Source organism: Carassius auratus, chromosome 47, assembly GCF_003368295.1.
Source record: "Carassius auratus strain Wakin chromosome 47, ASM336829v1, whole genome shotgun sequence".
Lineage (NCBI taxonomy): Eukaryota > Metazoa > Chordata > Actinopteri > Cypriniformes > Cyprinidae > Carassius > Carassius auratus.
Genome location: NC_039289.1, coordinates 4054847 through 4068568, shown reverse-complemented (window position 1 = coordinate 4068568; position 13722 = coordinate 4054847). Strand labels below are relative to the sequence as shown.

The window sequence follows — 13722 nt, the reverse complement described above, 5'->3', positions numbered from 1 at the left end:
GGGGAGGGGCGCGCTGCTGAGACAATACAGAGACTCAGAAGATATTGCAGCAGCTCCGTGTCCTGTGTCTTTTATTGACTCTTTTTCTCCCCTAATCAGGTATGATATGAGTAAATCGTAGGGAAAATACACTTTATATAAGTCAAGGCTGTGAAAAATGGCATTGTTTGAAGTGTATTCATTGTGTATATATCTATGTCTAAAAGTTCGGTTCAAGTTTCCCGCGTCTGTATCACATGTACAACTAGTGAATGCTAAACTGATGGCAAAGACTATGCGGTCATAGAAATGTGAAAGCAGAGTGAATTAATAACATATTGGTGTTTTTGAGAACTAATTTAACAAGTTAAGTTACAGGTGGCAATGCTTAAAGGAAAGGAATCTGTTGGTTCATAAGAGAAAGTGTAATATATGTTTATGCTAATGGTGTGTAAAGAGATAATTAGTTTTGCTGACATGCTATGATTCCTGAGGTAATTTAAGAAGTTTAAAAGAGTTGAAGATATGGTAGACGGCACATATGTCTAAATGTTGAGTATCACATGAGAATATTGTATGTAATATGCAGTACGTATTATTAACATGCATTGAGATTCAAGTTTCTATTGAAATTATTTGTTTAACTTATGGAAACAGTATCTGTTGAGAAGCTATATCTGTGATTAATTCTATATTTTTTTTCTGTATATTGTTTTATCTAAAAGAGATATGTTGTTATACTCTTCACTGATATGAGAATGCAGAAATATTTGCATTAATGTGAGACAATACAGAGACTCAGAAGATATTGCAGCAGCTCCGTGTCCTGTGTCTTTTATTGACTCTTTTTCTCCCCTAATCAGGCGGTTAGGGTACTACATCAGCAATTATATATTCCCAATTAACAACTTAAATAATAAAACCATTGCATTGTACATTGCAGACTCCATCATCTTCAAGGTTACTATCTGTTTCATCTTCATCATCATCATCATCTCCAGGTCCTTCATCTTCATCTGCAGATACATCTTCATCTCTCAATTCCTCCTCATCCTCCGCTGAAGTTTGCCTCTTGCTCTTTACTGAGTAAAGCTAAGTTTCTCACCATCTCTAAAACATCCTCTTCATCATCTGAACTCTGATGATCCAGAGATTCCAAATGAATGGTCTGATTACGGTTGTGTCAAGTACAAAGTTATAGTTTCAAATGATAGATTTCTACATGACAATATGAAAATCATATTATCATTCAACTACAGTAAGAACTAACATTATATGAAAAGTTGCAGTTTCTTAGTATTTCTCTGAAATGGTCGTAAAGCTGCAGTAGGGAACTTTTGACGCTCTAGCGGTTAATAAACAGAACTGCTTGCGTCTTGCGGAAGAACATCGTAGCCAGAACTACTTCTCTCTGTTTATGTCTATGAAGAATCACAAAGGATTACACCGCGCGGTACCCCCGAATCAATCTAAAATAGTCCGAATATAAACACTTATTATAGGTGCACCCCTAGTGATTCAGGACAAGCTAAAAACACGGTTTGGAAAATGGATTCGTGGTGTACTCGCTTATTATGGTTATTTTTCTACATTTTGAACACAAACAAAGTTACGGACCGCAGCTCTGATTGGTTGTTTTTTACCGGGAGCGCATGACTTTCTGCAAATGGCAATAGGACCACTGGGAGGAGCCAGATGAGCTTGATTTTTTCCACAGATTATCTGTCTCATATTCTACTGTCAGGACATAATGACATGTTTAATAAATATATAAAAAATATTTTTTTTTTTACAAAAGTTCCCTACAGCACCTTAAGTTACTTACTGTGGTGGTGTTTTAATCCGGACACCTACAGACAAACATGCTAATATAATGTGGAAAATATTAACACGACATGTTTATTGAAGATGTAATGTAGTGCCACTTAAGGCAAAGAACAATAAATGTTAAAAATCATTATGTCACAGAACGAGCGAAGATGAATGGTTGAGAGAAACGCGCTTCACAATCTCACGTGGAAGTTTGAGAATAGCACATGCGCGTCACGCTCCTATCACAATAAAAGTCCTAGTATAGTTATAATTAGTTAAAATAATTGTGGGACATTTTTATATTTCTATTTATTTTATTTAATACGATAGCTTTGTAAATCCATCCATACTAATCCGGATAAGCACCACTAATAATAATAAATCAGTATTTTGGAATTAAATGTAATATTATGTTAGATTTAATTCTAATTTTAGTATGCAAAGTGACTTTCCAAACCAAGTCCTTTCATTTAAAAATATATACGTATTTCTAAGTCTTTCAAAACAATAATGAGATGGGAGTTACAATTAATATTTTGGGAATAATGACTTTAAATTTTGCGATTTACATTAGTAGCCAATTATTTCATTCGTTTGTTTGTTTAACATTTACAACATAAATTGAAAAAATTATTACACTGATCAAATATAAAATAGGCTGAAATTTACAGACTGGAAATTCATTGTTCAAAATAGCCCTGTTGTTATCTGCTGTCAGTTTTGATATGGTCCTGTAGCCAACACATCCATTCACACATTATGCCTTCCCTTTATTATTTTGATAGTGCTTTATTAGTTTGTAAAATGGATTTAACAGCTTAAGTTTTCATCCCTGTAATTCTGAGATGTCCCAGATCATGTTAAGAGGTGTGTCCTTCATTCTTTCCTGATAGACGTGGTCAAAATATTCATTCTGAACCACGGTTAAAGAGTTCTTCCAGTCCCCAACTGTTCCTGTAATACAGCAGGTTGAAAACATTAATATAACATTTTCCCACTGCAGCTGATATGTCACACTTATCACATTTAATACTGAACTTTTAAATAATGATTTATTTGAAAAGTCTTCTGTCACTCCTTGAAGAGATGTTGTGTTAAAAATGATTAGATTGTCCACAGACCCGATTGAGACATGAAGGGAAATGAATAATGCTTAGAAATATGAAAATGCTTAAATTACCAACTCATAATTTTTCGCTTTTGTCTGACCTTTGCGTAAAAAAGGTCCTTTTGGACAGTCTGTGTCAGTCAGAGAAAGGGATTCATAGTTGGCCAAGGGATCTTTCTTCATGTGCTTGAACGTGGCTGTTTCCACCACTTTATCGATCGCTGCGTCTGACAGACTCTTTCCCACAAACTCACAGATTTTCACAATGACGGATCTCAGGTCCTGATAAAAGTTAAAAAAGTCATACAAATATTCATATACAGTAACTCCAAAGAATGTTTAATGGAAGGCTCAAAAGGTCATATAAGACAAGCCAGTCTCACCTTGATCATTTCTTCATAAGTAAGGATCAGGATGTTGTATTTGTCTTTATTTGTGATCCATCCTTTAATGTGGTCAAACCAACAGCCACCAAGCACTGCAAACCAGAAACAGGCAGCATAGCCACCAAAAACAGGCTGAGAAAAAAAAGGCAAATTGTAAAATCTGCAAACTACTTTTTTACTATTTTCCAGAACTGCAAACTCGTCTTCAGAAATACCTTCAGAAGGTTCTCAGATACTTTGCTAAGGTAAAGAATTCTGAAACATGCCCCTTACTTAATAAGAACCACGAGCTGAAGTGTTGTGGAATACATTAAAACAAAATTTTTAAAGGCTTAATACAGATCAACCACCTCCTCTTGCACCACAGAATTAATGTTCACCACAGAATTTATGTTCCAGAATCTGGCAGTAAGTTTTCAGAGTTTATTTTAACTCCATCTCCTACTCTGAAAGGCCCATCTTGCTGTTTCCTGACTTAAACTGGTCATGGTACCTCAAGAGTCATTCTCAGCCTGTCCAGTGTCCAACACTGTCAATATTACCAGTCCATAAAAACAATTAAAAAATCAGCTATTTAATCTACTATATATCTAAAATTATATATAGGCCTAGGCTATAATGTTTTGGCTCTTACTGCATCCTGTAAAGAACTTTTCCAGCATCTCATCGAAGTTCTCAGATGAATCCAGGCTTGTCATGTTGTTGGAAAAATGGAAATATGACACCATGACATCTTTAGGGTTTCTCATGACGTATATGACCTGACAGCAGAGACAGATGTATAAAAAAACTGTGCATGACATCAAGCCATTGATCGATGGATATATACACACTTTTCCTCGTCTTTGCAGCATTTTGGGCATCAGCGGCTGGAGTAAATGAGAACAGAAGAGTCTTGGAGATGGACGTGTGTTGTAGTCTCTCCCCGTTATTCGATACTCTAGCCAGGGCATCTGGTAATATGTGATTTGGTTGGCTTTGTCCGGAAAATCGTCAGCGTATATTAATGTCATGATCCGTTGGGTCCATACTGAACCTTAGAGAGTGACGTAGGTAGACTTGAATTGACTTGCCTTGAATTTTTGGTATATAACTTTAAACATGAATGTGGTAATGCAAAGTTCACACTGTTCTTTTAGCTTAAACTGTGGCAAAGTAAAAGTATGCTGAAAGTTGGACTACAGACGTAATAGAAATCTCATGAATACAGCCTAACATCGGACTTACCGGATTTGGGGAAGGTAACAACAAAGACATCATCGTCCTTTGTTTCAAAATCCAACAAACTGTCAATATATTCAGGAGTGAGATCATAATTGTCTCCGAGATTCATGACCGTTCCTTTGTATGTGAACATTTTGTCACTTAGCATCTTGTATTCCTGCTGAGCCATGTTCGACTAGTAAAAAGTGTAAATAGCTAAGAAGACCTTGATTTATGCAGGGCGAGTATCACTGAGAACTGAGCTGTTACACAATAGTTATATGAAGGGTTTTTTCTTTTTGTGTAATTCATGGCCGACCTTTGGACTTTGGCTGTCAACCTTACAGTATATTATCATTTCATATAATAAATGCAGTAGTAAAGTTCAGAATGTCAATGGAATCACAAATATGAATGCAAAGACATGGTGTAATGCACATGCAATGCACTGGTTGCATGTGGTACATCTTTATATTTGTAATAATATTCTAGATCAGGGATTTTCAACCTTTTTTTTAATTTAATGGCCCCTGTTGTAGAACACAATATTCAAAGGCCCCTTGCATGCTCTGAAATAAAAACGAAGGGTGAACAATTGATTTCAGTTTACATCTTGATTTTATTTGTATTATTTCTAGCATTTTAATTCCATTTAGTTAAATTATTTTAATATATTAACAATAACTTATTCATTGAAATATTTGAAAATCTTTTTGGGGCCCCTCTTGGAGGTTTGCTGAGGGCCCCTTTTGAGAACCACTGTTCTAGATATGCTAAGAGAATAAAACATTCAATCTATAACTAGTTGTAAATGTTGCACCAGGCACTGGGCCCCATGCTTGAAAGGGCCCCATGGCGAACGGACCTAGGGAAATAATATTTAAAGCCTTTAACTTAATGCATATAGAAAGCTTTTCTTTGAATAAAAAAAATCAAAAAAGTGATTAAAATGCTGAAAAAATATTTAAAAGATAGGCCATCCGCAAACTATAGTACTTTTAAAAAGGTCACAATGGTGTTCTTTTCACACTACAAATCACACCACGAGAACCAGACGAGTCCTCTGCACAGACCCTGTGGCCCGCTTCGACCCCTTCACCATGTGATGTAGTCAATCATTAAGCAGAAGGAAAGGGATGTTCTGAGTGATGAATCAGTTTTAGCAATAAAAAAAATGTCTTAATGAAACAGGATTCAGAACCCATTTTGATTAATTTGATTGCAATTTTATTTTGAAAAGCGGAAAGTCACAGTTCATTTCAAAATTGATTTTCATATTTCATTCTAATGAAAAGAGTTTTCTTTTGAATGAGTGATGCAAAACAGACAAGAGGCTGAAGTAAAGAAAAAAGTCAAAAACTGACTGGAATAGTTGTACTTTTAAATTTCACACCACATGACCACTGAAATTAACTTAAACATGTATTTATTATTCTCTATTATTTTCGTAATGTATTAAAGCTCAGAAGGCCAGTTATACACTCATCATTGTCTGACTGTTGTCAGTTTTGATATGGTCGTGTAGCCAACACATCCATTTATATATTATGCCTTTTTTGTGAGTATCGTGATAGTGTTATCTCTTTATTAATTTGTAAAATGGATTTCACGGCTTGAGTTTTCATCCCTGCAATTCTGAGATGTCCCAGATCATGTTAAGAGGTGTGTCCTTCATTCTTTCCTGATAGACGTGGTCAAAATATTCATTCTGAACCACGGTTAAAGAGTTCTTCCAGTCCCCAACTGTTCCTGTAATACAGCAGGTTGAAAACATTAATATAACATTTTCACATTGCAGCTGATATGTCACACTTATCAAATTTAATATTGAACTTTTAAATAATTATTTATTTGAAAAGTCTTCTGTCAGTCCTAGAAGAGACGTTGCATTAATAATGATTCGATTGTCCACAGACGTGATTGAGACATGAAGGGAAATGAATAATGCTTAGAAATATGAAAATGCTTAAATTACTAACTCTTAATATTTAACTTTTGTCTGACCTTTGCGCAAATAAAGTCCCTTCGGATGGTCTGTGATCGTCTGAGGAAGGAATTCATAGTTGGCCAAGGGATCTTTCTTCATGTGCTTGAACGTGGCTGTTTCCACCACTTTATTGATCGCTGCGTCTGACAGACTCTTTCCCACAAACTCACCGATTTTCACAACAACAGATCTGAGGTCCTGATAAAAATGTGTACTTTTCATACAGATATTCATATACTGGATATCTAGAGAGAAATACAATAACTCCAAACAAAGTTTGATGGAAAGCTCAAAGGGTCATAAGCCAAACCAGTCTCACCTTGATCATTTCTTCATAAGTAAGAATCAGGATGTTGTATTTGTCTTTATTTGTGATCCATCCTCTAACATGATCAAACCAACAGCCACCAAGCACTGCAAACCAGACACATCCATGAAGATATTTTGTAAATTTCCTACCATAAATATATATAAAAAATTTAAGTTTTGATGACTAATATGCATTGCTAAGAATTCATTTGGACAAATTTTTAAGGCGATTTTCTCAGCATTTAGATTTTTTTTGCACCCACAGATTGCAGACTTTCAAACAGTTGTATCTCGGCCAAATATTGTTTGATCCTAATAAACCATACATCAATAAAAATCTTCTTTTTTAGCAGCTTTCAGATGATGTAAATCTTAAATCTCAATTTTAAGACACTTAAGACTGGTTTTGTGGTCCAGGGTCAGAAATGTTCAGAATCATCAGATAAGATGCCAAGACAGCTGCCACATCTGCGATGAGTATGGCTTTCTCTATTCGTGGATCTTGATACTGGAGATGAGGGAGCCTGGGATTGAGCTGGGGTTGAATACTGCTAGGTACTCAAGATTAAAATGAGATTGGCAGAAACTGTGTGGCTTATGTTGTCTCATTAATTAGCTGATTAGTTCAACCCCATTTATACTTCCAGTTTAGTTCAGTTCATTTGTCTGGTGTTTTCCATGTTGTGATTGTGGTTTGCTTACCTGCCTTTGTTTGGATTTATCTGTAGACATTAATAAAAACAGTTTTAAGTTTGAATCTTCCTTAGTAGTTTCTTTAGTAACTACTTATACCCTTAAGAAAAAAATAAGTTTATTAAAGTGTGCTATTAGTATGCTTCTTTTAAACTTAAAATAGGAAAGTATGCTTTTAGTTAATTTAAAATGACATTTAAGTATACTTGACTTACGCTTACAAAAAGTCAAAATATATTTGAGCTATACTCCTAGAATTTGTGTTTTCATTATTATACGGTAGAGGGCGCTTGTACACATCTTTTGCTCAGAATTAAAAAAAAAAAAAAAAAAAACACAAGTGAAGAAGAAACACCAGATACTTACACATGTTACATGATCATCTGACATTAAACAGCATCAAAACTGTACTGTTATGGGATAAAATGTCGACAGATGAAGATGCAATAATTACAGTCAAGCTTTGGGGTGTTGATCGACTCCATCTACGTTTTGATTATCATTCTGAATCCAATTCATGGTCTTTTTTCAGCTTTTTGTTCAAAATTATTTTTTCTTTTTTTTATTAAACGTACCCACATTTAAGTTTTTAAAAAAAGAATGCATGAAGCTAGAATAACATGTTTTTGTTTACAAGCAGATGCCCTGTTCTTTCTTTGGATGTTTTGTATGTTCAGATATTCATACAACAAAATATATACAAATTCAAACCTAAAAAGGGACATAGTAGTATACTTAAAAGTATGATGTAAAGTTTACTTAAAGAAAACTTATGAGTATACTTGCAGAATAAAACTACTAAACTAGTACTGTAGTTTACTGAGACTATACTCCAAAGTGTACAAAATATTTAATTAGTAAACTATCAGTATACCTTTAAGTTCTCTTTTTGTATAATTGCAGTTCAAACTAAAAACATAGAGGTGAACTATTTGTGTACTCAAAGTTTGCTATACTGTTATACTTAGAGTATACTTAAAAGTATACTTCTATATACTAGAAAGTGGGCCAATTTAGTCCCAAGGAGTATTGAAACAGAACACTTACATGTATACTACTAGAACACTGATATTTGTATACTTGCTACATAAAAGTATACTTTAAAATATACTTGAACTTTACTTAAGTATACTTAGTAAAATAAACTTGAAGTATACTACTTTTTCCTAACGGTATACACTTTTCTTAAACATTATTTTTATGCATTTTATCCTAACATCGCACTTACCAGATTTAGGGAAGGTAACAACAAAGACATCATCATCCTTTGTTTCAAAATCCGCTAAACTGTCAACATATTCAGGAGTAAGATCACGATTGTCTGCCAAAGTATAGACTGTTCCTTTGTAAGTGAACATTTTGTCACTAAGCATTTTGTATTCCTGCTGAGCTATGTTTGAGTTCTTAGTGAACCAAATCAGCAACACTAAAGACTGTAAATGGTGAACAAGACCTTGATATATCCACGGCAAGAAATAGCTGTTGCTCAATAGTCAGATGAAGTGTTATTTATTAGTTCACGGCAGACACAGTGTGCCAACCTAAATTGTAATTATCATTTCAAATAGTCAATGCTATTTTCAGAAGGCAAATAATATCACAAATATGAACGCAAAAACTTTGTGTAATGCACAGATTGTGGTTGCTTTTGGTACATATTTATATTTTCAATAATATTCTAGATCAGAGGTTCCAAGGCTCATTGAAGTTAACTTTTCTTAAGTTTCAGGAACGAAGGGGAATAAAGGAAAAAATGTGATTTCAGTTTACTTCTTGACATTATTAAAATTATTGCATTTTGATTGAGCCCCATTCGGGCCCCAGTTTCCTAATTGAGAACCACCATAGATAATCTAAATATCAATAAAACGGTCCCAAACAGACACAGAAGGAAAGGTTTCATGTGATTTATCTTTTTGTCATATTTCTTTATATAGGACAGTTTCAGCATAATTTAAGCCTAACATCATAAACAACGTTAAAAGGTACGCAACGGTTAAATTAACAATGAGGACAATTTCAAGAAAGTTCAGCCTATAACAATTAGAAAAATTATAAAATATAAAAATTACAATTATTAAGCAATTAATTTTAAGTTAAAGCCTTTAACTATAGGGGGATTTTTTTTAATCAAGTGAACTGAATAGAAAAATAAAAAAGGTGATTACAATGTTGAAAAACTATTTAAAAGTTATGCCATCCTCAATCTATACTAAAGAGGTCGCATTGGTGTTCTTTTCACACTACAAATGACCAACTGACCAAATGACTATTGAGTCCTCTGCACAGACCCTGTGGGCCTGCTTCGACCCCTTCAACATGTGAACGGGGTGTTCTGAGTGATGCCAGTCCAAGTCTGACTTGTGATGAAACCTGGAATTAAATCACATCATGTTCCTTTGGTCTGGCCAGAGGAGAACAGTATGCCTACCTATTAGATTAAATGAAGCAAATATTTAGTTACATGTGAGTAGCCCAACACCGTCACCTTGTTAACATGCGTGGTCGGGTGTGTGATACACATCAAGATTTAGGAGCCTGGGTTTGAAACAGAGATGCTTAGGTTTGTCGAGCATGTTTCTCACGGGTCACCTGATGCTTCCTTTGGAGAGATGAACATGCAAAAGGACCAGGATTAGCAGACTTCTTTTACACTACTTGAAGATCTGAGTTCAGATTTTATTCTACATTCTGACATAAAAAAAATCCTAGGTCTACACCTAGATAAAACTAATACTGATAACAGATAATAGATAATACACCTATATAATCTTTTTTATACATTATATATTTAATGTACATTGTATATATATATATATATATATATATATATATATATATATATATATATAGTTTTTATAATTAAAAGTGTCTGTTTTATAAAACAGAAAATTGATAAGATGCGATAAATAATGTAAAATGTTTGTATGTCATTTTTATTTTATACATATAATTTCATGTATTTTCCTGTATAACAAATTACTTTCATATATACACTGTTTTTAAATATTATTTTTATGCATTGTTTTTTTTATTAATATTAGGTGTTTAATATAACACACACACACACACACACACACACACAAAGGATATATAGGCCTTTTGATTTAGATTCTTAGTGCATCCTGTGAAGAATTCTTCCAGTATATAACCGAAGGTCTTAGATGAAACCAGGTGTTTCATGTTGTTGGAAAAATGGAAATATGACACCATGACATCAGGTCATTTCTTTTAATATATGATAAAGAAAATTAAAACACAATAGTAAAAAAGTCGATTGTAAATAAGAGTTGGGGGCAATTTAAGAAAGTTTACCTCTAGGTTACCTCTTTGTCCCAGGGTAACCCCATCATATGAAAACTTTTGAAAGTAAATAAGATTAGGATGCAATCGTAGATCGATGCACGAACACTAACTTCAACAAAAAACAAACAAACAGGAACATGAGCAACTCGATTACTTTTAGGGTTGAAATGATTTGACACTGAAATGATTATATTTATGAACTATGCACTTGTACTTGATGGTGTTTGCTGACATCCACTGGTCATTTTTGGGAACTAAAGCATCTTAGTAATAAGCAATATTTCACATAAACTAATATCAGAAGGTTCTAGAATTGTAACTGGGGTGGGGAAAAATACTATTATGTGCTGCATAACTGTCATTGTCATCATCTTTTCCAGTCAAAACATATTTCACACTGTCTTGGATCAAAGACAGCTATGGATATTTAACTTACTTAATTTCTTGACTATTGGGTCTTTGAAAAAAAAAAAAAGAAATAAATAAAGAAAAAAGAAAATACATTTTCCTTTTGATATTTCAGTCGTCAATTCTGGTATCCATTTTATTTTTATTTGTATTTTTAATTATTTTATTTTTTTTACAGGTTTTTTTGAATCAGATGCCTGATTTTTTTTTGTGTGGATTCCTTGATCAATGTGACTTTAAATCACTTTTTGATTGAAAGTAAACTGTTAGAGCAAAAAACTGTTAAGCATTAATGAATGTGTACAGAGGGGCAGACTTGGTCCCAGATTTGGGATCCTTAAGAAAAATGATGTTATTGGACCCCAACACCATGTGCTCTTTTACACCTAACCCTTATTTTGTTCACTCTCTCTCTCTCAGTTTATATTTTATTTACCTCTTCACAACTTAAGTAAATAATTATTGAACCTGATGCTGAAGACATTATATTAATTGTAACAAAAAGGATTCAAATGCCATAAAATTATCAAATTTAAAATGATAAATTATAAAATTACCAAACATGTTTAGCCAATATCAGATGGGGCCCCCTAATTCCCCGGGGGCCCTAAGCGGCCACGTACCTTACTTTTTGGTTAAGTCTGACACTGGTGGTGATAATCATCTAGATTAGCCTGGGTTTGAAATGATGATCGTCAGGTTTGTTGAGTCTGGGAAGCTATGGGAAGCCAAACAACCTAAACGTGGGATGAAACAGCACTGTGGGCAAACACATCCTCCTTGGGCTATTTAGTGTGACAGGTCAGTGCAGCGTCAACTCTTTAATACAGAGCGGTTTCATCCCACTTTTGGGTTGTTTGGCTTCTCATATTAAGCTAGAGTCAAGAGCTCTTTCCACGCCTCTTTTCCGATGCATGGGTCACCTAATCTTTCCTCTGGAGAGCCGAACATGCAAAAGGACCAGGATTAGCTAACTTCTCTTAGACTAAGATCTGAGTTAAGATTATGATCTACAATCTGATACATCAAATCCTACACCTCTGAGAACTAAATTTTTGAGTAATTGGTTGAGAATAAATTCAGCAAATTTTCATTTTGGGGGTAAACTATTACTTTAATGAAAATTTTACTTAAAAACTTAAACTAAATGATTTTTTTTTTAATTGTATTTTTTCTATATTAAACTTTAATAACCCTTAGGGCCCATCCAAAATGTAGATGAGCATGTTTATTTATAGATATGGAGAAATTTATAGATCTGGATTAAAAAGCTAAGGATAAAATATGAGTCCTCTATCCATAAAATTGCTTTCTCCAGTAGAAAAGTTGCTTCGTCTGAATCATGAGAGAAATATGCACAGATCAAGCACCGTTTACAAGTGAAAACAGTCTAAAACCGGTCTAATCAAATATGATCTTGGATTTTGATGTGAGATGACAACAGGAGATTGACCACTGGAGGAAGTATCATTAAAGATTATAGAATCATATTTTGATGTCTTGTATATTGTTTTTGCTCTTTCATTCTGACGGCACTCATTCACTGCCGAGGGTCTATTGGTAAGCAAGTGATGTAATGATAAATTTCTGCAAATATGTGTTGATAAATAAACTTCTTTAAATCTTCTTCTTGGATGGCCTGAGGGTGAGTATATTTTAAAACTATATGCATGCTCATAATAAATTAGATAGTGATTGGAATATTTGTTCTTTAAAAATTAATTAATTTTACAACACGACCATTAAGATTCAAAAACTCTAAAAGCTATAAAGAATCTTAAAAAAAAATCACTTTAATTTTTTTTTTCAATATTAGATGAAAAGTTTATATTATTCATACTCCTTTTCCCCCTTTAAATAAAATGAAAGGTAATGAAACTTTTTTTAAGTCTGTTTTCAGGTGGAGTAAATAATGTGTTTCAGTCTTTTTGACTGTTGGTGTGTTTCATAAACAACCAGAATATAAAAGAGGCCTCACATAAACAGAAAAGTTAAGTCTGTTAAGTCAACAATCTGTTTCTTCAGATTGTTGATGGTAACCCGCACACCTGCCGTCTGCAGACACTGGTGTTTGTTTGTAAACTTGAGTTCGAAGGCTTTTGTTCTTTTTTTTTTTTTTTTGAAAGATCTGAGACGTTTATACAGGCGTTTTGTCTGCTCTGTCCAACACTGTTGTCTGCACAAAATACTGTATATCTACAATGAATCTCACATTCAGAAACACAAGTCAAGAGGCACGTAAAGGGCTTTTCAATGCATAAAGAGTCTGAAAAGGTCTGCCTTTGTTCATACTAGGGAGCAATGTACTTGCAGTTTTAAAAGGATCTTTTCAGGTAGGCCGTAAACCGATCCTGGGCCTTTCCTGGCCAGGGTGTGCCTGGGCATCTCTGATTTACCTAAGGGACCAGACGCCCGTCCATGGGGCTGCCGAGGGAGGGGGGATGGAGAAAGGGAAGCAGCTGGTTACTGGTTGCAAAGGATGAATGGATGAAAGAGGAGAAGGCTGAGAAATTACAAACAAAGGTGCTGAT

General features: G+C 34.1%; 2 protein-coding genes across 2 annotated transcripts; both read right to left on the bottom strand.

Annotated features, from left to right (window-relative positions):
* Positions 1-2552: 2552 nt before the first annotated feature.
* Positions 2553-4744, bottom strand: LOC113064597 (amine sulfotransferase-like). The gene is made up of 6 exons (XM_026235439.1): positions 4513-4744; positions 4119-4321; positions 3920-4046; positions 3283-3377; positions 3001-3181; positions 2553-2745 (listed from the first exon to the last, which is right to left on the bottom strand). The coding sequence occupies exons 1-6, from the start codon at positions 4676-4678 to the stop codon at positions 2618-2620; spliced, it is 900 nt and encodes a 299-aa protein (XP_026091224.1). The 5' UTR covers positions 4679-4744; the 3' UTR covers positions 2553-2617.
* Positions 4745-5950: 1206 nt separating this feature from the next.
* LOC113064532 (amine sulfotransferase-like) lies at positions 5951-10690 on the bottom strand. The gene is made up of 4 exons (XM_026235393.1): positions 10597-10690; positions 6795-6889; positions 6493-6673; positions 5951-6237 (listed from the first exon to the last, which is right to left on the bottom strand). Exons 1-4 carry the CDS (start codon positions 10688-10690, stop codon positions 6110-6112), a joined length of 498 nt encoding a protein of 165 aa, XP_026091178.1. The 3' UTR covers positions 5951-6109.
* Between the last annotated feature and the right edge of the window lie 3032 nt (positions 10691-13722).

Excerpts from the sequence above, each read along its gene's own strand:
- LOC113064532 (XM_026235393.1), bottom strand. The coding sequence starts at position 10,690 with ATGGTGTCATATTTCCATTTTTCCAACAACATGAAACACCTGGTTTCA. Across the intron at positions 6,890-10,596 it reads AGAATTCTTCACAGGATGCA|TGCTTGGTGGCTGTTGGTTT; the intron begins CTAAGAATCTAA and ends TCTGGTTTGCAG. Across the intron at positions 6,238-6,492 it reads GGGACTTTATTTGCGCAAAG|GAACAGTTGGGGACTGGAAG; the intron begins GTCAGACAAAAG and ends GCTGTATTACAG.
- LOC113064597 (XM_026235439.1), bottom strand. The coding sequence starts at position 4,678 with ATGGCTCAGCAGGAATACAAGATGCTAAGTGACAAAATGTTCACATAC. Across the intron at positions 4,322-4,512 it reads TGTTACCTTCCCCAAATCCG|GTTCAGTATGGACCCAACGG; the intron begins GTAAGTCCGATG and ends TCACTCTCTAAG. Across the intron at positions 4,047-4,118 it reads TGCTGCAAAGACGAGGAAAA|GTCATATACGTCATGAGAAA; the intron begins GTGTGTATATAT and ends CTCTGCTGTCAG.